The sequence below is a fragment of the Marmota monax genome, unplaced genomic scaffold (assembly GCF_021218885.2).
Source record: "Marmota monax isolate L192 unplaced genomic scaffold, Marmota_monax_Labrador192_F-V1.1 WCK01_AAM20220418_F8-fsc00019, whole genome shotgun sequence".
NCBI classification, from domain to species: domain Eukaryota; kingdom Metazoa; phylum Chordata; class Mammalia; order Rodentia; family Sciuridae; genus Marmota; species Marmota monax.
Window position 1 is genome coordinate 17,229,425 of NW_026695242.1, and position 25,878 is coordinate 17,255,302.

The following is a 25,878-nucleotide window of genomic DNA, read 5'->3' on the forward strand; positions in this document are numbered from 1 at the left end:
GCATATCATTTTCAGACATGAAACTTTCTGGGGTTACCATCCTTGGGGGGTATTCCAACTGACAAGTGTAGCTCAAACTATATTAAACAGGCATATTAATAGAGACAAATGAATATATAAAACATGTATATTTTCCATAACAGTTTAATTATCAATAGACTAGAGTGGTAAATCTTTACAGAAGATGCCAAATGGCTGGGCACCTTGCCAGGTTTCCATTATATTGTCAAGGAAGGCTAAGAAATGAAGCCATAGCTTAAGTGTAGAAATTTCATGTAAACAGCCAAAGGCAGATGCCCAAGTCATTAATGAATCATATCAGTAAACATAAATAATAGCACTGTTTTCATGGGTGTTTGTGAGAAATAAATGAGTTAATACATATATAACACTGTGAGTCATGCCTGACACATTGCAAGCCCTATATTAGTGTTGTCTTTGTTGTTATTATTATTTCACTGTAAATCTGTTACTACAGTCTTATGAAAGTAATCTATGCATCTCTAAAGGAAGAGTTTATGCACATATAAGGAAGTGCAAACAGTCTTTTTAATACACAAATAATTGCATGCTGCATACTATGTACTTCACCCTGATGATATCAATACATAGTACATGCTTGAGATCATTCTATACAGACTTGTCTTTTTTTTAAGTAAACTTTTTATTTTAGGATTAATTAAGCCTTATTGAAAAGTTGCAGAAAGTATGGAATTCCATAGGCTTCACACTCAGTTTTCCATACTCTAAATATTTTACATTACCATAGCACATTTTGTTAAAACTGAGGAAGCCAGGGTGGCACATGACTATTAACTACACTTCATACTCTATTCAGATTTCACTACTTTTCCCCTGATGTCTTTATTGTTGTTGTTCCAGGATCCTTATTACGTTAGTTGCTGTGTCTCCTGTGTCTCAACTCTGTGATAGTTTCTCAGATTTTCCTTGTTTTTGAGACCTCAACAGTTTTGAGGAACGCTGGTGAAGTGTTTTACAGAATGTCCCTCAGGTTGGTTTTATGGTTACCCTGGGCTGATGGGTTTGGGGGCTTGACTACCATGATGAGATGCCAGTCTCATTACATTATATCAAATGTAGCTGCTGTCAACATGACTCACAGGCGCCTGAACACAGTGCTAGCATTTGCCAGGTTTTGCACTAGTAAGCTGCTTCTTCCTTTCTTTCCCTACTCTGTTGGCAGACCACACTTGAAGGGTGAGAGGTTAAGTCCCACTTCTTCAAGTGTGGAGATGCTCTGTGTGTGTGTGTGTGTGTGTGTGTATTTACATGTGTGCATACTACTTTGTAATAGTCCATTGAACTCTGCATCACATATGATAGTCTCTTTGATTTCTATTCTCACTAGAATAAAAATCAGATAGAGCCCAGAAATGTGCCTCCCCAAATCTAACTTCTCTCACTAAATGTTTTTGAGATGATTCTCTTTACTGTCCAGTGACCTCTATTTTTTTCTTTTGCTTGTGAATAATTTCCCAGTGTTTCTTTTTGTCATGCTTTATGAGAACAGCTGAATTTAAAACTAACCAATGTGTACTTTGTTGGTTTTGTTGATGTTCATTATGAAGGAAAATTGCTAAGCTACTTACCTGCAGCAAATTATTTATTCCAGGTGACCAAATAAGCAGTCTTTCCTAGAGTCATGTAGTTGAAATAATTAATATCTAGAGATGCTGTGTTCTCCAGATTTGTAACATAATGCTTCTATATGTACTGATTATTTTGGGGCTTATTATCCAATTAACAGGCTTTTTTTTAAACTGCTATTTCTAGCCATGGTTTGATGTTAGGAAGACAAATCTTTGCCTGTTGTGAAGAAGTTCATGTTCCTAGTGAGAAATAGATAATAAACACATTAAAAATTAATGGGGAAGATCATTAAGTGCTTTGAAGAAAATAACCAGGGTGAAGTACTAGAGAATAATTTGCTCATGATGGTTATTTAGGGGATGCTCTAGGTTTTGTGGCCAGGAAAGGCCTCAGGAGAAGGCAGTTGCATTAATGACATGCATTAAATTCGGAGTATGCAGGATCAGGGGTGAGAACTGGGAGAAGAGCACTGCAGAGATATCCAGGTTGGGAGTGGGTGCAGCAAGTTCCTGGAATAAAGAGAGGGCAGAAAGGGTGAGGGCACAGTAGTAGAAAGCCTGGCAGAGCTGGGTGGGGCTTGCTGCATGCACTTAGGGCTCCACAGGCAGAGCTGCATTTAATGGGAAGTGTCTGAATGCCTTTACGCAGGGAGTGTCATGATTTTGATGTGTGCGTGTTTAAAAGAGCCTCTTAAGTACTGAATGAAAATGGATTGGAGGAGGGGAAGAAGAAGCAGGAATGCCAGTTGGGAGACTATTGTGAGAATCCATGTGAGACATGGTGATGGCTTAGCCCAGGAGAGTGAGAGGGAGATGGACAAAAGTGGACAGATGGGAGTGTTTGCAGGATTAAAACTGTCATAATTTATAGATGAATTGAATTAAATTATTACAGTAGTGAGAAGTCAACAGGGAAAGATAAGGTGATTTGATGACATATAAAATGTCTCAAATGTATATCATGCTTCATGTGAGCTCAATGCTAGAAATATTTGACACGTGAACATTATCAGCATTATATTTTCAATTAATGCTCTGAGAGAAGAGTAGTATCTGTTGTCCACAGTAACACACTAGCAGTAAGTTAGGGAGTTGTGACTATATAACTTCATCAATATTCATTATCAAAAGCGAAATCTTACCAAGTTAATGAGTTCTTAATTTTTATTGTATAATATATGTCTGCCATAACTACCAAGAACTCAGAATTAAGAATTTTTCTTTAGGACTTAATAACAAACTGGGGAGTTATTTAATCATTCATCCTCAGGAAATTCTGATCTTAGTAACAATATTTCTGATGTAATGGTTACTGAGGTTTACTTTTATGTCGTAATGATTGTAATATTCAGTGAAGAAGAATGAGTTTCAATCCTTCATTGGTGTTTAACTTTGAAATCACTGAGGAAACATTTCAATTTTGTAACTGTTACTTTCATGCAAATGCTATTTGATAAAGTGTTTTATAAGTTTTCTTTGGAATGAATTAATGAAATGCAGTCATAATTTTGATATTTTGAGTTATAGTAAATATAGGTATTCATTTTACAAAGACTTAATTTTATATTATACAATTAGATCGTTTTAAATTCTGAACGTAGTATTTTCTGTATGTAGAAACGTTCTTAAATAACAAAGGCCTCATTTATTGGGCTTAATTTATTTTGGGGTAGCTGTAATTTATTTTTATATTATAAAAATGAGAGTTTGCTAGGGAATTGATAAGAAGGGAAATATTTGCCTCTTGAATAAACTTTTACAAAGTACTACATAAGTAGATGAATTTCACTAAAATTAAGATTGTTGTTGATATTCTTATTTATAGCTCTTGTCTGTTGATTAGGGCAGGTACAACTATATTTTAGTTTGATAATAGTGAACTTGGTTATATGATAATGTACCAGAAGTTTCTGCATCACTGATTTTTTTTAAGTAGAAAAATGAGATTTATAAGTTGAAATAGGTTTCCCTATCAGAATCTAAATTAGCTTCAAATAAAGATTTCTACCCAACTGTAGCCTTAGGAATGTAATACTTTTTGTATTGTCTCAGTGAAAATAATAGAAATATTTTAATAAGTGAAGTCCCAAACTCTGGAAGAAAATATATTCTTTAAGTTTTGTGAAAATAGCTGGGCATGGTGGCATACATTGTGTAATCCCAGGGACCCTGGGGAGCTGGGCGGAGGATCACAAGCTTGAGGTCAGCCTCAGCAATTCAGTAAACCCCTAAGCAATTAATGAAGTCCTGTCTCAAAATAAAAAATAAAAGGGTGGAGATGTGGCTTAGTGATGAGGTGAGTCTGGGTTCAATTCTCTGTACTGAAAGAAAAAAAGATTTATGAAAATAAATAAAATTGTTTCAATCCTTGTAAGGAAAGCATGTTTTGATATATTACCTTGTTATTTTCAAGAAAGTAGGTGATTCCTGAAACACAAGGAGATTCCATTCTAATAAAATCTAATAATAGCCTCAATAAAGAGTTTAAAAAAAAAACCCAAAAGATAAAACCAAAAGTGGCCCTTATGAACCATGTCAATCTTTTGATTATATTTATTTGGACAAAGAGGAAGACTATGCAGAGTGGCAGATAGATACAGAGATGTAATAATATATAATGGATTTAATGGATATAATGGATATAATCCTAATGGATTTAAATCTAGTTTTGGGATGGGAGTCCTGCTTGCCTTCTGTTTTGAACTCTTACTGTACATGGTACAACAAGTGAATTCAAAATACAAGGAGCACATACAGCAGGAAGGACCAAGCACTCAGAAGAAATTCCCTGGAATTTGGCATTTGGCTTTTGAGCTGTTTCTCGAGGGGTGTGCTGAATTTGAACAGGTGAAAGAAAATGAGTGGAAGGGAAAGCCTGGAGGGAAGTGACGGAGGTGGGAAATGACAACATATATTCCAGCTCTTCTGTTACACCCAGGGATTGTGCCCGTCTCCTCCCCAGTCTCTGGGTAGCTTGCAGAGTGCCCTAAACAGACAGGCTGCTGAATAAATACAGTCACATGGCTGGACAGCATATTTGTATGTTGACGGTCTGCAGTTTACTTGAATCAAACAAGGCAACACAATCACATACACTATGTTCACGTTATGATATCTTGGCATCTTTTTTATTTGCTTTACATCACATTTACATTCCTAATCTGAGTGCTACCAGTCAGAAGGGGAAAGAATATGTTTGGCAAGAGAGAGAATTCATAAGAATTTCTCTGGATAAATGATGCTAGACATCTGAGTTTTTGGTTTCTAGTCTCCTGGTCTACTAAGACTCTGTAAAAGAACAGTTGGTTTAATGTTTCTATTTTTTCTACATTTGGGGGCTTTCTTTAGTGGAGGGGAATGCTAAAAATTTTAAAAGAATACATTAAAATAGTTGCATTTTTTTTTAAATCAGAGAAATTCCATATTCAGCGTGAATCTTTTTATGTGATATGGAGTCAGTGTTTTATGTAAATAGTCTTTTTATAATTTACTGGTTCAAAAAACGTGTTTTTTTTATGTTTCTGATTTAAGTTTGACTTTCTAGTCTCTGGGTGTACTAGGGGTTTGAAATAGAACAATTTATTTAATATTTCTATTTTCTGGGTACTCACTTTAGTGGGGAATCCTAATTAGAATTTGAATGAATACATTTAAATAGCTGCATTTTTTAAAGGTCAGGAGAATTCTATATTCAGACTGGTTACTTTTATATGATATGAATTTTTTTTAAATTTAAATAGTCTTCCTATAATATACCAACCTCGAAATATTGTACTTTTATATGTTAGTTGTATGTTAACTTTATATTAAGACCAATGGAAAAATTCTTCTCACCATTTGTTCAAAAACCCTGTCAGAGGGCTGGGAATGTGGCTCAGTGGTAGAGTACTTGCTTAGCATGAACAAGGCCCTGGGTTGGATCCTGGCATCACCAAAATAAATATGTAAAACTTGTAATAGATTTAGGATATGGTAATCTGGTAAATTATTTTTAGAGTTTGTACTAATGTAGCTCACACTAAGTTAATGGCTGTTACATGGTACAGGACGAAGTTTCCATGTTTGATTAGTGCAAATATTTTTGATATATAAAATATTGCTCTTATTAATTATCATAACGGTGGATTATTTTGGACACATTTTAATGTCAGTGGTGGTGTTTCATTATTGTCGAGCGTATAGCCATTTCACAGCTTGTTAAAGATCTATTTCAAGCATTTGATTTTTCTTCTGAACAATTTCCCAGTATCTAATTATTAAGAGAAAACACAACGCGTTAGAACAAAATCACATGTGCAATTCTGACAATTCCAGAATGTTATAGTCTTATTTGCATAATGGTATTATTCATACTGGGAAAAATCCATGTTTTTCTCATTTTGTCCTGAGTGTCTTAGCAGGAATGCTATGCATGATAGTACAGGCATGCTGTTAGGAATATTAAAAAGGTTGAGAGCCTCATGCTGAAGAATTATGTGAAAAGAAGAGTTTCGGTGTGAACTGTCAATCTGCTCTATCTTATAACTTCTTGACTTTCTTTTTTTTTAATACTTTTATTTTATTTTTATGTGGTGCTGGGGATTGAACTTAGTGCCTCACGCATGCTAGGCAGTCGCTCTATTACTGAGCCACAACCCTGGCCCCAACTTCTTGACTTTCTTGTTGGCAATGTTTTGAGGAGTATGTGGACCTCTTTTACTTACTATTACTTTTTCATCATTTTTTAAAAACTGATCTTCTAAGAATTTAAGTTAACAGGTCCTATGCTTAATGTCAAGGTCTGAACATTTTCTTCCTTCCTCTAGAATGCCCCACACCTTCAGACACCAGAGATTTCAATGGGTTCTTGGTTTTTGGAAGTACCAACAATCTAAAGGATGGTAAAAGTCTCTACTATTGTTAATAGTTGCCTGAAATGAGCAATTACCAGTCCCTGCAAGGTGACCGTGAAGGAGCTAGACAGCATGCATTTCTTACGTAAATCTGCAGGTTGAACCCTTGTAAGCATCAAAGACCACATTACAGTGAGACTATTACTATATTATTCTAGTCCAAACAGAGAAATACCTGACATAAAAATAGCCAAGCTATAAATGTAAATTTTCTACAGATCAATTATAGATCATAAAAGTATGGGGTAAAAACCCCATAAAAAATCTCTATGTTTGCATTTTATTTTTTATAGTTTATAAATCTGTGTTGAAAGAGACATATATCCTTATCCTTACAGGTAAAATGTGATAAGTATAATAAGTTAATAACTTGTTTTGAAAAATATATGCTAATAATAGATGACATATTTTTGAAGGAATAAGACTAAAAAGAATCAGGGACATGTTGTGACCTAGACTATTAAAAAGGTGTTTATAAAAGCCTTTAACTGAAAAATGTATTCATGTTTCAAGAAAGCATCAGAAGGACCAAGTAGCATGCATATAATTATTAAATGCTTCCTAGTTGGATGGGAGTGAAAGCTGCAGTGTGGGGATTAGCCTTAGATTATGTAACTCTTTGCATGGAGATAGACTCTGCTTTTGTTGCTCATTTGAAGCAACTATTAGCAGTAATAGTGACTTACAGCCATCCTTGAGATTGTTGCTACTTCCAGCAAAACAAGAACCCACTGAAATCTCTGGTGTCTGAAGGTGTGAGACATTCTAGAGAAAGGAAGAAAATGTTTAGATAGAAATAGTGAGAGGATTATAGTAGAAAAAAAAAATAGAAAGATAGGCAGAAATATTTATTTGGTAGGAGAACAGGTTAGGAAGAGAGAGGAGGAGAAACATTTAACTTTTTCTTATTTCTACATAAAAATTAAAATAGGCAATTTCTTAAAAAAATTGAGTTACATAAATCTTTTCTATGAATACCATTCATTTGCCCAATTCAAGGATTTAGAGAAGAAAGCCTCAATGAGATATGTAAACATGTGACATCTATATTTGTATTTTGGAGCATGTGGAAAATAGATGCTGGTTCCAGGTCACGTATCTTTGATATATAAGTAAATTATTTCATTGTAATAGGTTTTGAGTCAAAGGTTATAGGCACTTCACCCACAGAAACCCATGTAGACACCTTCATTTTGCTCAGAATTTAGATTTTTCTGCAGAAAGATAAAGCAACTACAACTTGAGTGAGAAAAACCAATGCATCACCACCACTCCTTGAATAAGTGTATTTTTCTTAGAATACCTTCATCAACATTACCTTTAGTACATAACTTTCTTGTAGCAAATCCAGATTTGGTCAGCAAACCTAAGACATTGTGAAGGAAATTAATAAACACCGAACATACTTGTGGAAATATTGAAAATACCAGCAAGCAATGGAAATCTGGAAGTTAATTTTTTATCATTTTATTTTTCCATTTTGTAGTAAAGTGTTTATTTGCTACATGAAAAAAAAAGGGAGGTATTTGTCTGGTAGTTGCATTTTATAATTCTACAGTCACTACCCATAAGTACTTGAGTTTCTTTATAACCAATCCTTAGAGATATCCTGGGAAGGAAATCCATAAATATCATTGTACCCAAGGCAATAATTTGTATGTTTTTATTAAAACATATTTCTTGGCCTCCTGGTTGCAGGATAGGCACAAACTGTTCTCAAAGACTAGGCAAAATATATATATATATATATATATATATATATATATATATATATATATTTAATTATCAATTCTTTGGACTTGAAAATACCTATGATGGTAAGCAGTAATTAGTCGGTGTATAAAAATCCTCAATTGCTGTGTTTACTGAATTATCAGTTATCTTTCTAGGCACTCTTATAGGCCTTGACAATTCTATAAAGATTTCTGTATTGTGTTGATCTCAGCAAAGGCATAGGGATCATACATACTTGACTAACAAATCCTAAGTAAGTTTCAGAGAAAGGGAAACAAAGTGAAAAGAGTTTCCCATTTTCCTTCTTTACCTTAGTTCCCCCAGAGTCTGGATGTTTGCAAAGGCTAGTGGGTGTTTTTCTTGGGTGAGTTGTGGACTAAGACCTTCAGCTTTAGCTTCTTGAATTTAGATGTGCAACAGGCCAGAGAGCCTGCCAGACTGTTAGTAGGAGTATGTGAACTGGACACGCTCAAACTCTTGTCTGTTTTGAAGTAGTGCAGTCTAAATTTTTATTAACTACTCAATTTTTCACTTGGCTCTCATTTATTCTCTCCATGCCTGACATTAGGTGCAGACTGATATAGCATGTACTTAGGGACAGTAATCTTTGTGTTTACCTTCTAGCTCATAATATTATCAATTCTACAATCTGAAGTCATCTAGAATATTGTTCTTGATTGCAAACAAGAAACTGATTCTGGATAGCTTAGCCAAAAAAAAAAAAAATCATTTTGAAGGTTATCTGGAAGCTTACAGAATTGAATGGAAGGCTGGGAAACAAGAATTCGAATTATGGTAGCAGCAGGTGAATGTGGGTAAGCTAAGTGACATAGCCAATGTCAAACCAAGGAAGATGTCTGGTTAGGACTTTACTTATGGAACTTGTCATGATCACTGCTGGATACTAAACTCTGTCACCACTTCTGGGAACAAGCTGCTGCTACTGCATTTTGTTTCCTGTCTCTTGCTCCCTGGCACATGTGTCCCTTGAGGTATCCATGATAATCAACCACTGGGTCTTTAGCACCTCTGTCCATGATGCCATCAGTGACATTAGCTGTCGTGATATCCTCTAGCATGGTGAGATGGTCAAAGTTTTTGCAGACAGAACAGAGCCAGAGAATAGATATAATCTTGCATAATCCTAAGGCAAGATATGGAATGTGTTACAACTGCTTGTACCAGGCAAAGAAGCCTTCTTTTGGTGTTTCTGCCTGCACTTAGTCAAGCGTTTCTGCAGTCAATGCTTGCATGGTGGACTCTGGGGGCTGAATCATCTTATTCTGGAAAACAGACCATGTCTGGAACTGAAGATGGAAATGCAGTCACTACCCAATTAATCTTGATAATCTGCTGCTGTTCTTCAGGATTCATCTACTGTCTGCACAAATTAGGAATCACCAGCTCAGGCATTTCATGACGTCATTAATCTCTGTCATTCATTCAGGGATGTTATATAACTTTGTTTACTATTTTGTTTACAAGGCCACAATGATTTAAGAGCTCAACTCTTCCTACCAAAATAACCCCTATTTTGTGGTTCAGTGGTTTTTATTCTTAGGAATATCTCTCCACTTTGCACTGAAAACGGAAAAAATAGCTACCAGTTGAATTTGAGATGCTACTGGGCTTCATGTGAGGTAGATGGGGGCAAAACCTCATTTATACTTTGACCCCTAGAAACCTCCATCCTGTTGTACAATTAGTGTTCTATGCCCAGAATTCATACCAGCTCAGAGTCCGTGCTTAGTAGTTTATAAGGGGCCTACTTTTTCTCAGTCCTCTTGTTTCTTAAATGGCTACAAAGTCCTTTGAGGGAGTTAGATCTGAAAATCAAGAACCATGTTTACAACATTAGTAAAGATATATGAAACCTTTCTTAATGTCATTTATCACTTTAAAGTTGACTTAAAAATCTGGTAAAATAGAACTATTACATCTGAACTATTCAGTTCCTAATCAGTTGTGTAGGCAGGAGTGATATATCTCTTTCTCTCTTTCTCCTTCTCTTCCTTTTTTTTGTACTGGGGTTAGAACCTAAGAGTGCTCTACCACTGAGCTATATTCCCACTCCTTTTTATTTTGAGATAGCATCTTGCTAAGTTGCCCCATGCCCCAGGCTGGCCTCAAACTTGAGATCCTCCTGCCTCAGTCTCCTGGGTCACTGGGTTTATAGGCATGCACCACCACTCCTGCCTTAATCATCTTTTCAAGTATTTTTTAACATGCACATATTTCTTAAATGCATACAGCAGTTAAGGACCAAGCTGATTTCTTCTTGACAGGTTATCCCTGTTGTCCACAGCTGTTAGTCAGTAACTGTTAGAGGGCATGAAGTAGTGAAAAGTTTCATTGGTAAAGCACGAGGCATATAAAAGTGGTCCCTTTCTCCCCTTCCTTCCTAACTTTCTCAATGCACTGAATTTTAACCCATGTAAAAATTTTCAAACATTTAAATTAATATTGTTTAGTAGAAATATAACATAAGCCACAAATGTCATATATGTGATTTAAAATTTTTAGTAGCCTCATAAAGAAGCAAAGGAAATGAGATGCAATTAATTTTTCTAATATATTCATTTTAATTTAACACACCTAAAATATCACCTCGATATATAATAAATACATTATTATTAATTATGAATCATTAAAATTATTTTCAGATTATTCTTTGGTGTCCAGTGTGTATTTTACATTTACAGCACATGCCTGTTCACACATTTCAGGTACTCAGTTGCCACACATGGCTGGCCAAGAATTGGCTATAAATTCTTTATCAAACAGCTTTGGGCTGATCTCAGATTCTCACCTAGAAGGAGAAATACAGAAAAAGAAAATAAACTAAAATTCTGTAAAGTATATTTTCAGTAGATGCTTTTTATATACCTCATCAATAATAGACATAATAAAGAGTATGTGAATCAAAGACCATGTTGGCTGTGTTCAAGAAATCCAAGCAGCAGTTAATAATTATTAGGAAAAGGCTAAATTGGGGGAACTTAAAGGAAAGCATTCTATCTTCAGTTATTGTTATTTGGGAAGAAAATCAATAGCTAATTAGAAATGCTCAAAGGAAACTGGTTGAAATAATACATATTTTTAGATAGTTGTGATAAGTTACACATAATAGTGAAATCTTCTTCCCATTTGAGGAGTTTTAATCAGAACATGGGATTTGTTGGAAAGAAGAAATGACAGGATTTATTTTTCTTTCTATTTGGACATTCTTACCTGAGTCTCTGTCTCTCTCTGTTTTTAAACTGGTTATTTGATTGACTAGACCATGAAGGCAGTTGTGTGGAAATAAAGGTGCCATTTTCTTTCATACTATCTGTTACCAGAATTTTACCTGCTTTGCGCTGCATTTGTCTGGGACTTTAGCTGTCATCCCTATGGTCCATGATTCAAGTCAATGTGTCATTAAAATTTTTTATAAAACATCTGTCAAAAACATAGTTTATTCAACAGTTTCATAGACCATGTTTGTGCAATGCCATTACATATAAAAATCATAAGTATTTAATTTATTAGACACTTGAATTTTTGTATCAGTTTAATTTAAGATTCTCATGAGATTAGTATATTTTTAATTTTGCCTGAATGTTTTATTATGGAAAATTTCACATCTGTGCAAAATTAAGTATGATGAAATAGCCTATTTTCAACAGTTATAAACTAATGGCTGATTTTTCTTTTTATCTGTAATATATCCTTATTTACCTAAGAACACGATTCTAGAATCATTGACAGTCCATGAGGAATTTCAGTATCTTTAATAAAATACTATATCATACCTAAATTTAATAATTTTTTAATCTTATCAAACACCTAGTCAATCTTTATATTTCTATGGTTGTCTTTTTTAATGGTAAATTTGTTTGAATCAGAATACTATAAGGATTTATAAATTACATGGTTGATAGACTTTTTAATTCTTAATCTACTTATAGACTTCCTCTTATTCCTTTTTCTTCTCCCCAAATAATTTGTTCTGCAGTTTTTCATAGTCTAGATTTTGCTGATTGCATCCATATGATATTGATAATCTCTTGCTTCAATCCCCTGATTTTCTATAGTTCAAGCAGAATTTACAACCAGATTCAGGTATTCAGGTTTGTGTTTTTTGATTTTTGGTAAGATTAATTTATGAGTGCTATAATTTACTTTCATGTAGAAGCACATATGTTCAGCTACCTCTCTTTTTGTGACGTTAACATTGATGAACATGTTCATGTGTCATAAGCTTGAACTATCCATTATAAAGTTCTCCACCAACTTTTCAGCCAGGTTTTAGTAGCTATTGATCATTGCTTTAGTCCATCATTTCAGCAGGGGTTACAAAATATTGATATTCTAATTCTGTCATTCCTTCTTAATTTATTAGCTAAAATATTTCAACATAGAAAAACTTTTCTTTGTTAATGATTTGGTTATCAACAATCTTTATACTTTGTACAGCAAAGATGGGATTAATATTTGAATGTTTTATTTAGAGATTTTCAGAAAGAGTTGGCTACCTAAGGTATCATCCAAAGGTAAAGTATGTTTTTTTTTAGTATCATTATAATTCCTGGATTTAAAGGTATCTGATGTATGGTGTATGTTAGTCCATTCTATTTATTACTTTTTTTTTTTTTTTTTGATGACCCACTTCTGGCCAGCATAAGCCTCTTCGAGCTGGCTCTGAATTCTTTTAATGTATCACTTCCTTGCTTTCTGGGATGCCAACCTGTCCCAGGCTCATCTTACACTTCTCTGCTTTGAAACTTCAATCAGCCACTTCTCAAAGGAGTCTTGGTTTCTTTAAGTGAATAAATGGCATTTAGAGACTACACCTAGGGCATTTCAAGTTTGAAGCTTTAGAAATCTTCAGTCTGGAGTCTGTATTAGTTAAGAAAACTAATGAAAGTCATCTCAACTTAAGCAGCTTAATGTGATCAAGCTCATCTCTACTTGATACACTGGCAAGCAGCCTTCCTTGCAATGATTTAGGAGCCCAGAATCATTTCATCTTATAGCTACAACAGCCTCTAGTGTCTTATAGTCTTCTTCTTCTTTCAGCTGAGAGAGATGTAAAAAGGAGATGTGGAGAGATATCTAGGTTTTTTTTTTTTTTTTGTATCAGGACTGAACCCGGGGCATTTAACCACCGAGCCTCATCCCTAACCTTTTTTTTTACTTTTTATTTTGAGATAGGGTCTTGCAAGTTGCTTAGGGCCTTTCTAAATGGCTTGGCTGGCTTTGAACTTGCCATCCTCCTGCCTCAGCCTCCCAAGTGAGATATCTCCCCAGTGAGATACCTACTTTTAAACTACTTTGTCCTGGCAGTAATAGGCATCATTTCTACTTCCTATTAATGAGAATTAGATATTGCCCCACCTCAAAGCAACATGGTAGTATATGTATCCTGTCCAGACAACTCCACCCTATAGAAGCAGAGCACACATCTTAGTTGGATGCCAAGCTATCACTGCCAGAGACCAGTTGTTTTGCTACCCCAAAATCACAAACTTTCCCCAAGATCCTCTAAAGAGACAATCCAGAGTCTCAGTTGGTTACTGTATCCAGCTCAAAGTATAGCATCTACCCCCCAAGAAATAGACAGTGATAAAGACAGGACGACCACAATAAACACTTCCTATGAACAAGAAGAAGAGGTGAGCAGAGGTATCAGTGATCCAAAGAAATCTCAAATGATTGTTGGGTATACATTATGATGACTTTTTGCTTTGACATTGGATTAAATTCCTTGATTAAACTTGAATTCTACTCTCTGAGTAGTTCTCCATCCATTGTCCTCTATGGCCTTTGTCACCACTCTCTGGAAGGTTCTAAAAGGTTCTTCATAATTTATTTTCATACATCTTCACATTGAAGTAGTTGTTGAAGACTATTTTATTCTTGGGAATTATAAATCATTTGCATCATTATGTTTCTTATTCCTGCAAATTTAAAGGTGACTTTAGAAATTCGAAGGTTATTTTTGTTTAAGGCTCAAACTCTCAGAAGTTTTTTTTTTTTTTAAGACAATAATTGAATTTCCTTAGTAGTACAGTTTTTTACCTTCCAGTTAGTTCCTCATGTCAGTAACTCACTCAGGTCTGTCAAAGTATTGCTTTGCATCCTCCTTGTTTCCTTTGCTTCCTCAGCCTTGAATATGTCTCTCATTTAGAAATGACTAGTGAGGCCACATGAAGTAGCAGGGAAAAGGTCTTAATTTGAACCTCATCTTTGGCTGAGTCTCTATGGACCTTTGTTTCTCAAAGCCTTGCTCTGTCTTCTGTCTCACAGTTGGGGATCTAGGGGCACTCTGTTTTACCTGCTCTGCAAGTCCCCATATTTTTGGATTTCTCATCCCATTCTTTTTTTCTCATAATTTTTGACTAAGTTCCTCGCTTTTGAAAACTGGCTCAATACCATCAGTAATAATCAAAACACCAAAATTTGTAGATATATGGTTTGTCTTTCTAATGACTTAGGCTAGACCTAGTGTGTATTTCACTACTGTGTGCACCAGTGATCACCAAGTCTCCAACCTCCAGGGGCAGCTGCCTTGATGCCTGCTGCCTGATGACTAGGCCAATGTTAGACATTTGTTATGGCAGCACCTTGCCTGAAGGTACTAATTTCTGTATTCACTAGGGTAATTCTCGTGGTTGTAATAGAAACTGTCACCAAATTACGGAATTTTAGGACTAAAAAAGGACTTTAGAGCTCAACAGTACTACCTGCTATTGGGCCTTGGCCATCTTTGCCTTTTGGGGCCTTTGCTCAGCTCTGGCACATGCTTGAGGCCTTGTGAATATCTTTCAAACTGGGAATTTGTTAAGTTTAAATCTATTAGAGCATTATAAATTGCTGGGAGCCATTAGCCAAGTAGGTATGACAATTTCCTTGCCAGCGTACCCCATGTTGCAGTGACATTGAATGTACGTGACCTTGCTCAAGGACCAAGGCAGATTAGGGTGTTCCCGGTTTTAAGATAATCGTGTTTAGGGCGTTCCCAGTTTAGGTTCCAGGTTTAAGGTTTAAGATTATTCCTGCTGGGAATAGGGCGTATCCTGCTGCCTGAGTTCCCCTTGAGTTCTCACGGGATTCAGACAGTATATTTTGGAGATAGAAGCCCAGTGGACGTGGATTTGGGCAGAGAACGTGGATTTGGGCAGAGAACGTGGATTTCCCCAGAACGTGATTGTAGACGGCTGGTGTGAGTTCGGGAATAAAGAGTTGCTGTTTGAATCTACAAGCTGTGTGGTGGCTCGTGATTGTGTGCCCAGCCAGACTGCGGCATTTGTGCCCAGCCAGACTGTGGCAATAAATTTTCAGGCAAAAAGAAAGGAAGGAATAATTTAAGGAAATAAGAACCACTGTCTTCATATTTTGATGTTATGGGGGAAGTGACCTGCTGTGTGTCTGGGTTAATGCCCTTTTCCATACCATAGCAAAATGGAAAGATGGGATCTCAAGTTTTATATGAAATAACACTTTTGGTGTAAGGTAACGATCAGCCCAAACAGGACTCCATAGTTCTCCATTAATTCAGGTGGGGTGGGTTTACTGTCCTTTAGTAAAAGTGTTTGGGACCAAAAGTGTTTTAGATTTAAGAATTTTTCAGATTTTGAAATATTTGCATATATTCAATGAGGTATCTTTGGGATGGAACCCAAGTCTAAGAAAAAAGTCATTGATGTTTCATATACATCTTTTTTTTGTGGCAGCGGGGTGGGTACCAGGGATTGAACTGAGGGGCACTCAACCACTGAGCCACATCCCCAGCCCTATTTTGTATTTTATTTAGATACAGGGTCTCACTGAGTTGCTTAGCACCTTGCTTTTGCTGAGGCTGCTTTTGAACTTGCCATCCTCCTGTCTCAGCCTCCTGAGTCACTGGGATTACAGGTGTGTGCCATTGTGATCAGCCATATACATCTTATACACATGCTGAAGGTAATTTTATACAGTCTATTCAGTGTGCCTGCATTTTGACTGAGACCTGACTCAAGATGTCAAGTGTGGAATTTTCTTTGTCATAACATATTGTTTCAGGTGTGGGAGTCTTCTGGATTTTGTATTTGCAGATTATAGACTTTTAGCCTGTGTTTTTAAAGCAGTTGTTTTATACCACAGCCAATGCTGCCACCCGAGAATTACATATGAGATGATACAAACTTCCTGCCAGAAATTTACAGACTGCATATGTTTATTAAGTTATTAAGTTTACTAAGTTTCCAAATATTATGCTGCTTCAGAATTTTTGGGAGGGCATTTTCAAAGATGATATGTTTGCCAAGCTATAGATGTTAGCCTCCATTGAATACTCTATCATCTCCCACGTAGGTAGAGAGGATGACCTTGAGTCAGGTTCTTTGAGACTTTTTTCTACTCTTCAAATCTGAAAAGTGGCTGGACAGATGGGCTATCCTAGATTCCCTGGGAAGGTCTTCTGTTTAATTATTTGGGGACATTTTCAATTTCTGGATGTGCTTATTTTTAGTTTGTAAGTCAATGTCAGTTTAAATGTTTGGTTCACTGTAGTGAAAAAAGTTTTATAGACTATAAGTGTTTAGTAGTAAAGGATATCTGCATAATAAGATTATTTGGAGATATTTCTCAATAACTTTGTAATATTTCATAGTGAATAATCCCAGAGGATAAATACATTCTCATTCATAGTCACACCACAAAATTGTTTCAAACTAACTTGAATTTATATGGAAAAATTTTTACTCTTTAAAACTATTCTTTAGAGCAGGTTTAGAAGTAGAAACACTTGGATATGTTTATAGCACCCATGCTGCTGGGTTTGAGTTAACTAAAAATGGCATGCAAAAAGTAAAATGGTGTGTATATGCATCTGCCAGATAAATAGGACCTTACAGAAACTGATTTAGAGTTGGGCATGGTGGTGAGTGCATATAATCCTATCAGATCAGGAGGCTGAGGCAAGTTCAGGAGGATGGCAAGTTCAGGGCCCGCCTAAACAATTTCATGAGTCCCTAAACAACTTAGTGAGACCCTGTTTCAAAATAAAAAGTAAAAATTTGTTGGGAATGTAGCTCAGTGGTAACCACCCCCTCTCTCCAGGGTTCAATCCTGAGTACCAAAGCTGGGCACGGCGGGAGCGGGGGGATTGATTTAGATATGAGTTGTGGCTCCCCAATCTCATTTTAGTTTAAGATAGAGGCTATGTATTCTTTAGTTCTCTGTTTCATAGTCCCCCCAAATAAATTCATCTCTCCTTATTTTCCTGGTAGACTGAGTTGTAGTCATGAAAATAAAATTGATAACATAAGAAATGAAGGTGATTAGTAAATTTAAAGAAATTCAACTCTTTGCCAACCAAAGAAATGTAAATTATAACAGCATTTTTCTCTTGATGGTTTGGAAATGTTACAAAAAATTGATGTTAATTCATGTTGTTGAAGGTATAATATGTTAGTCAACTTTCCATCTCTATGACAAAATATCTGAAAGAAATGAAATTGACTTAAGGATAGAAAGGGTGTTTTTGTTTTTGTTTGTGGGTTTTTAAAAAAATATTTTTATTAGTTGTTGATGGATCTTTATTTTACTTATTTATATGTGGTGCTGGGAAATCAAACCTAGTGCCTTACACATGCTAGGCAAGTGCTCTACCGCTGAACCACAACCCCAGCTCCTTGTTTTGTTTTTTTGGTTCATTGATGAGGTCAGAGCCCACATGATCCAATCACCTGTAAAGGCCGCACCTCTGGGGACCAAGCCTTTTAACACAAAAACTTTTGGGAAACACTTCATTTCCAAACCATAACATGTGTAGTAAACACACATCCTTCTACATAATTGAAGAATATTGAGGTTGATAATGAATAATAAACTCTGGAGGAATGTCACTTTTATTGCTTATTTGAATCATTTTACCATGTTGTAAATTTATAAACCATTCTCAACTTTACTTGGAGGAATATTTGTGTATCAAAGCATTAATATTAAAAATACTTCAATAATGATTATAAAGGATTAATGTACCTTGGAATCTTTCAAGAGGAATATGTGTTATTACTTGTTCAGCTATCGGAATATGGGCCAAGAACTACAACTAATCCAAAGGACTATAACAGTCAATATAAACATTTTAAAATTAAAGAGGCTACCTTAACTTTATAAATATTACTTACAACTAATCTGAGAATTAATCATGACATGATGAAATTATCATTGACTGGAGCCTGAACTTGGCTTTAATTTCAACATCAGCTTTGACCACTGAGCTCAATGAAGTAACATTCTTATGTCGAGTGTGTGAGGGCAGGTAAGGCAGGAACCGCCTAGAAGAGTTCTCATTAATCTCTTTCCACATACTCTCCACTTTAATAGCCAGTCCTTTCATTGTGTTTTCTTTTTGCTACTTAAAAAAATCTCTTAAGCTCAATCCTTCTCATGTCCCTTGAACAAATGATTCACAGCATCTGCACCAACTTTAACTTTAGTGTAAAGATTTTAGATACCATGAGATATGGTTTAAATTAGAATTTTGAAAATGCCACATCGTTTCTAATTCCTTTCATTTTAGTAGATGTACAAATAAGGTTATCCATGTTTTATGTTGGTTGGACTATGAAGAGTTGAGAAGCTCCTACATTGGTGGGCATTTGAGGAAAAAGCACTCCAGTAGAGCTGATCCTGGCCATCTTCTGTATAACTTTTTCAGAGCAAATAAAAGAAAATCCAGCAGAACTACTGACCCCATTCAGATGCTGACCCAAATATAAGCAACCATAGAGCCCAATCATTTTACTATTAGCATTTCTGGAAATTTTTACACAGCAAGGGAATGTCTTTAGAATCTATCACTAGATTCTTTGAAAATCATTTATGATATTTATTTTTATTAAGTAAAACACATGGATTTAGGAAGATCAAAGGAATGACTCATTAGTCCCTTACCTCACAAAAGGCATGTAAATATCACCAGGCCTCTAAAGAGAATTGTTAGTCTAGCGACAGGAAATTACCCTGCTCAGAAAATCACATTGTGAAAATGCAAAGGTTTGAGGAAGAAAATAAACAAAAAAGCAAACCACCCATTTACTAGCTCTATCTCTTTGAACATTCTGTCTCTCCCTGTTTTTCTAATCCACTTTGGTTATATCATTATATTTTAATGGGCACACGGATGAATAATCAGGAAAGAAAGAACACCCAGAACAAAACAAGAAAGTCCTGCTATGAACCTGCCTGAAGAGTTCCAACACATTTTCAAAAATGGAACTAGCATTAGTTCAGAGATATTATTGCTTATAGCTAAGTTTTAAAGACATTATTATTTTTTAAAAAAAGTATTAATAAGGTGGATGTGGTGGCCCACACCTGTAATTCTAGCAACTCAGGAATCTGACAAGAGGATTGAAAGTTTGAGGCTGGCCTCAGCGACTTAGTGTGATCCTATATAGGGAATAAAAAGTGGATATAGCTCATTGGTACAGTGCCCCTGGGTTCAATCCCTAGTACCATAAAAAAAAAAAAAGCATTAATTGTACAGAGATGGCCACTGGATAAGAGAAAAGTCATGTAGGTATTTGAGACTCTGCTGAAAATTGAGACTGAACGGTCTCATTTTGCTAAACCGCCTGCCCCACTCCTGCCCAGACTTTCAGTTGCTCTAAGCAGTTGTACAAATGTCGATATGTCATTTTTCAAAATGAAGACTCAAAGAAGAGTAGAAATCCAAATACACAGAGCATATTCTTTAGGTGTTTTCATCACATAAGAAAAGGCAAAAGATTGTATGAAACAAAATGACTTCAGTGGTACAATTATGCTCTGATATTTTGCATATTTATACATTTTTACTGTGGCCCAGCAGTTTAGGGCTGAGGCACATCTTTTGAAGTGGTAGGCAAGCAGGAGGAGAAGCAGTAGTGGCAGAAGCCTCCCAATACCATCATGAGCCTATGGTAACTCCAGCTCTGTAGGAAGAAGAATAGCCAGTTTGAATTATTTGAATCATTTTACCATGTTGTAAATTTATGAACCATTCTCAACTTTAGTTAGAGGAATATTTGTGTATCCTCTAACTAAAATATCTAGGATTTCCCAAGTTACTGGAATGGCCACCTATTTCCTATGACATTCTCTGGTTTCCTTCTCTGCTGGCATTGACCCAAAGTTGAACAAGGTAAACACCAAAACCTCACAGAAGAGTTTTCATAAGATGTACAGGATGAACTCTTGTGTGTCCCCCCCCCCCCATTTTAAAGTAAATTACACAAAAAAGTCAAGTTTGTTTACCATCGACTGTCATCTCAAATCTCACCGCAAGTTCACTTTACACTCTCTGGGAGATTCTGGTATAGTGCAGAGAAAGCCCTTCTAAGGGGTAGCTCATAGAATTGCTTCTGGTCCCAACTCTCTGAACTGGCTGGGTGACTTCAGGGAAGACCTTGCAGGGTCAGAGGCCAGTGTGGAGATAACAACATCTCAATGTTTCTCTCAGCTCTAAAGATATTGTATTTTCCAGGTGGGGGGAAAACAGCTTATTTACCTATAACTTTACAAGTATTTTAAACTTTGAGGATTAGTGAATTATGTCAAGGGAATGCTGTAAGATTTAGTAACTATTTAATTCTCCAACTACCGGTGTAAATTAAAGTAAGTGTGTGACGTCATAGCCTTAAAAATAAAGCCGGCCTTTTCATATAGGCATTTCTACTGAACTTCAATAGAAAGTTTTTTTGTTTTACTTTTAACATGATACATTTTAATTTTAGTTGAGAAGTTATATTCATTGTCAGAGTTTCCAGGTGAATTTTATGTAGAAGATAGCTTAATTTTTTTTTTAAATGTTCTTCCTGATAATCCCTGCTGTTATTTCTTCTATGGTAAGCCACTTTCATTTTAAAAATAGATCTGTTCTACAAGACTTAAGTTGGCCCTGGTTGGTGTCCTCTTATGCGAGTTATTTAATTTAAAAATAGAACTGTCTCATATCTGCATCAACTAGTTGATATTCATTTATATCTGGAGTAAACTCTTCAGTAGGCAGGCAGGTATATGGAGGAATATGTGTGAGCATTATAATCCAGTTATATTTTTGCTTTCTGGTTAACTCAAAGAAGAGAGTTATGTTTCCAGACTGGTAATTTAAGTGCATTTAGCTTATAAGTATTTTCTTAGGCTAAATTTAACTTCTCCAAGGTCTGGGGAATTTTCTAATTTGGGTGAAAAGGAGATTACCATTGGAAAGTAGTTAACATTTAACATTTTTGGAACAAGTAATCACCCCTAGTCTGTTTTTAGATCAATCAAATTACTCTTTTACACAGAGCAATTATAATTTAAAATGCACTGGTTCACCTTTGGGTATATTAAAGCAATCATTATTTCTGTGAATGTGTATTTCTAGAGTACAGGTATACAGAAACACTATCAAACAATAGGTCATACATTTTCTACTTATTAAGTCTAAATTGTTTTAATTTTTCAACCTTTAATGCAATTTGATTGTCTGAATTAGAATGTGAAAATATGTTTCACATTGTTAGAAATTAAATTACTATTGATTTGTGTTGTTTTCAGACCTTAACTCTAGCATAGAAGCTCTTTTTGCCCTATGGAGTTTTAGAGATGTAATTAATCTTTGCTTTTAAAATATCTAGGATTTCTCAAATTACTGAAATGGACATAAAACGTGTTATACATCATGTATGTTTGCTATTAAATTATAACTTAAAATGATATATTTTGTTACTTAAATAATTTGATAGATTTAAAAGTAATTGGGTTTTCTATCATACCTAATTATACAATATGACATCTTGAAATATTATTCATTCAAATTACCATTCTTCAGTAAGGATAATTCCTCCTTAAAGCAATCTGTGGTAGAATTTTTGCCATATAATACTGTCTTTAAAGGCCCTGTTTTTTTGTATCCAACCAGCAGAGAGCACTTTAGCTTGTAATATAAGCATTGTATATACAAATGAAAACAGTCAAGTTCATGTTTTAACAAAAAGATAGGCTAACAATTATACTCTATCATAATTTCATTCATTTTCTGTCAATGCAAGTTTACTCCATCAATTTCCTAATTTTTGCATCAACTTTAATACATTTTTATAGTTTAAAAACTTTAACGCCATTTCCCTCATGCTCTTGTGCTATGCCCTTAGTCATACGTTTTTATGTTAGTTGTATGCTGTATATATTTTATAATTCCTACTAATTAGAAATTTATTTATGAATAGATTAAATTTAATCTCAGTTTTTGTGTAAGCTCCATTTTTTCCCCTCAAGTGGTTCATATCCTGTGGATACTCAGTAAACAGTTGTTAACAGGCTATTCTAGGTAGGTGAATCAAAATGTCAAGGTTCTGTTATAGATAAATTACATAAAGATATGCTATCTCTGTTGTTTGCCTAGTGAAGAATGGAAAGATTTAAGTGGGAAGGTCTGATTTGAATCCACCTTCTTAGATGCCTCATCTTTTGAAAAATCTGTATAAGGCACCTACCTCATCCTCCTCTCCATCAAGGCACACAGCCGACAAGCCCAGCTTCACCTAATTGCAGTTAAGGACTGATGGATACAGTAAAGGTCCTGCTGATTTCCCAGATTTTGCTGTTTTTAAGAGGAGCAAGAGTTGAATCACTGAAGAACTTGAAAATTTTATTCTGCCCTATTATGATTTTCTACCTTTTATTGCTTGACAAGAGGAACAATACTGAACAGCAGCAGAAAATGGGAACTGTGGATCAGCAAAGTTCAAAGTTTAAATGGACACTTGGAACATGGCAGTTTGGAACACCATTTAGCATTCTGGCCGCATTAGACTTACTAAGATGTGTATTACTATAATTAATGTGCAACCTCTCCCTAGAAAGGTGCTCAGTTAACCCATAATTCATAGAGTCCATGTGACTCACGGAGGGGGTCATTTGCATCCCCATGCCTAACCTTTTTTGCCATGAGAAATCCATTCCAAGCCTCTCTCATACCCATACCTTCTGGTGGACTGGTGGTTTGAGGAATAGGAGAAAGAATATTTGTTGAATGTAGATGCAAACCCCCTTTGCGTGATAGGTAAATAATGGTGAATACTTCAGCATAAACAGATTTGCCCTTTGGTTCAAAATGATGTTTAGCATTATTTCTAGTGCTAAGTCCTGTTGAAGACACCAGTGAAAATTAGTCCTTTTTGACTTGTTTATCACTGTATGACTGTGCTTTATATTAGTTAGAATCCATTTTTCCTGGATAAAATGTTGTACTGATGAAGTAATGTGACTTATTTGTAGTTTTTACCCCCCTAGGAATAGCCCTGAACCTGTTCTTCGCTTTTCTCTCTTTCCCCCTTGATTCCCCCTTCATTATTTACACCTGCGTCAGCTGTCCCCTCTAAGGGACCTATTTCCATCTCAGAGGTGGCCTGCTAACTTCTAGAACCTTGTTCTTTTCTGAATCAGAATGTAATTGGCAGTCTTCCAAAGATGCTTAAGTGACAGCTTCTGATGATAATTTGGCTGTGTTTAAATGGGTGAAAAGCATGGAGAGGGAGTTTCCACCCAGGTGTCAGCTCCCCCAGATCCTCAGAATATACTCAAAGCTTTGGGCTTAGGATGGCATGCAGTGTGGAGCATGGGCATGGTGTGTGGTCAGGGCAGCTGTGAAATGTGTAATGTGATCTGAGACCTGCACTGCCCTAAACACGGTTCAGAAGCACAGAATGTTTCTGCCATACAGATAGCGGCTTTGCCTTAAGTATTTCCTGAATATTGTCAAGGGTTTTTTTCCTGTTGTTTCATTGGTATATTCATGGAAGGAGACCAATGACTGCATATGAATAATGGCAAACTGGAGAGGGGATTTTGTGTAATTAACCCTTCATTAGAAATTCTTAGCTGAATGTAGGCAATTTGCCCATCTGTTTGCTTTATCTCAGTAAAAAAGTAATCGTGAAGCAAATCTAGGCTGTGACTTCTCTGGTAGTAGTAGGTCTCTTTTGTTGTTTGAATCATTGAGTGTTTTCTTTCTTTCTTTCTTTCTTTTTTTTTAAACAACCAGTAACCTGATCTTTTATCACTCCTCCGACTTCTGCCTCCTGCTGTATGCCCGATGCAACCAACACATGTGTTGGCATGGGAGGCTAGCAGCACCGAGAGCAATTTACATTCAGCTTCCCAGCCTGCAAGAGACAGCATATCAGCCCCTGGGAAGGCTTCGGAGACTTGTCAGCAGTCTGTAGCTTATTTCTGTGTGTGTGAGGGTGTGTGTGTGTGTGTGTGTCTCCCTCTCTCTCTCTCTTTCTCTCTCTCCCTCTCTCTCTCTCACCATTTCCAGGCTGGAATCACTGTGGAGGAATAAGCAACAAAGTCTTGTCAAGATCTTATCTCAGGGTAATGACTAGTTAAAAATGAAAGGCTAAAATATTGATTTTCTTTAGAGGAATAATTGAGTGTTTGATGTAGAGAACACCCAGTTTCTTCCCGAGGAAAGCTGAGCAGGGCTACATTAGCAGTCCGTGTCTCTGACAGCAGCAGGGCTGGGTTTAAGCAGCGGCTGCTTTGCCTGGGGAGCACCCGTAAATGGACTTTGGTCTCAATGCTTTGACTCTTTGTCGTGGTTTTGGATGTTGGAATACGGGCGGTGATCTCTTGTCCTCTAAAAACTCACCTGATTTAAAGGAAAGATGAGTGAAGAACCAAAGGAGAAAAATGCCAAACCTGCTCATAGGAAAAGGAAAGGAAAAAAGGTAAGAAACATATAAGCAACATGTTCTCTTTATTGTTCTCTGGCTCCGGGGGAGGAAGTAATCTTAAGGCTGAATTTTTGAGAGATTGGCTGTAAGAAGCTACTAGAATCAGAATGCTTTTGTTTTTTTCTGGTCTATTAATGGGTGTGTTCTGTGTTGGAGAAAAACATCACAACTCAGATACATTGCTAAAATATTTAAACAGTTAAATATAGTCATTTAGATTTCACTAAGCTGGTGTGTTTTTCATAGTGATATTCAGGATATTAAGTAAACACATGTCCTCATTATGTGGGTGGGTGTGTTTCCCCCCCTTTAAATTTTCCAGAATGCTTGTTAATTAACAGGGTACAATTACTAATGAATATTATTATGGCATAGATGTTTAGCTTTAACACATATTTTAGGCAAACTTAAGGAAACCTGTATTTACACTTTAAAATTACAGCATGAAGGTGAACTCCATTTTAATTATTGATCACTTTATGGCTGACAAATCTCAGATATGCATTTAGTCCTGCCATTGTACAGCCATATGCCTAATTTCTCCATTATAATTTATAAAGTTAATTTTGTTTTCCGTGTAAATTGAAGAATTATCACTATGTCAATAAATGATTATAGTAAACCTGTAGATTCATTTTGGTTTCCTTGAATGTATATATCTTCATATATGTCCATAACTTTTTAATACATTTCAAAATAGACAGAAAAGGTAATTCCCTAGACCTGGCATTTATTTTTCATCCATTGTGTTTTATAAATTGCCTTTGTTTTAGGGTGTGCCACCCATGGAAAAATAGTGGTACATCTGTAACAAAGAAAAACAAATCCCTAAAATAGGTTTATAGTTCATAGCTATTTAAGGAGAATGTGTACTGTGATTTTTTTTTAAATCTCTAGTCAAAA

At 35.7% G+C, this 25,878-nt stretch overlaps 1 protein-coding gene across 3 annotated transcripts in view; it reads left to right on the forward strand.

Annotated features, from left to right (window-relative positions):
* Ank3 (ankyrin 3) overlaps positions 1-25,878 on the forward strand; it is a 639,364-nt gene that overhangs the window by 113,437 nt on the left and 500,049 nt on the right. Inside the window, exon 1 of one of the 3 annotated variants that reach the window (XM_058578003.1) lies at positions 24,163-24,969. The exons of 1 other annotated variant lie outside the window; for it this stretch is intronic. In XM_058578003.1, coding sequence (XP_058433986.1) covers positions 24,907-24,969 — 63 coding nt within the window. In that variant the 5' untranslated portion in view covers positions 24,163-24,906. Of the gene's footprint in view, positions 1-24,162; positions 24,970-25,878 lie in introns of those variants that run through there. One more of the 3 variants, XM_058578025.1, reaches the window with a different exon arrangement.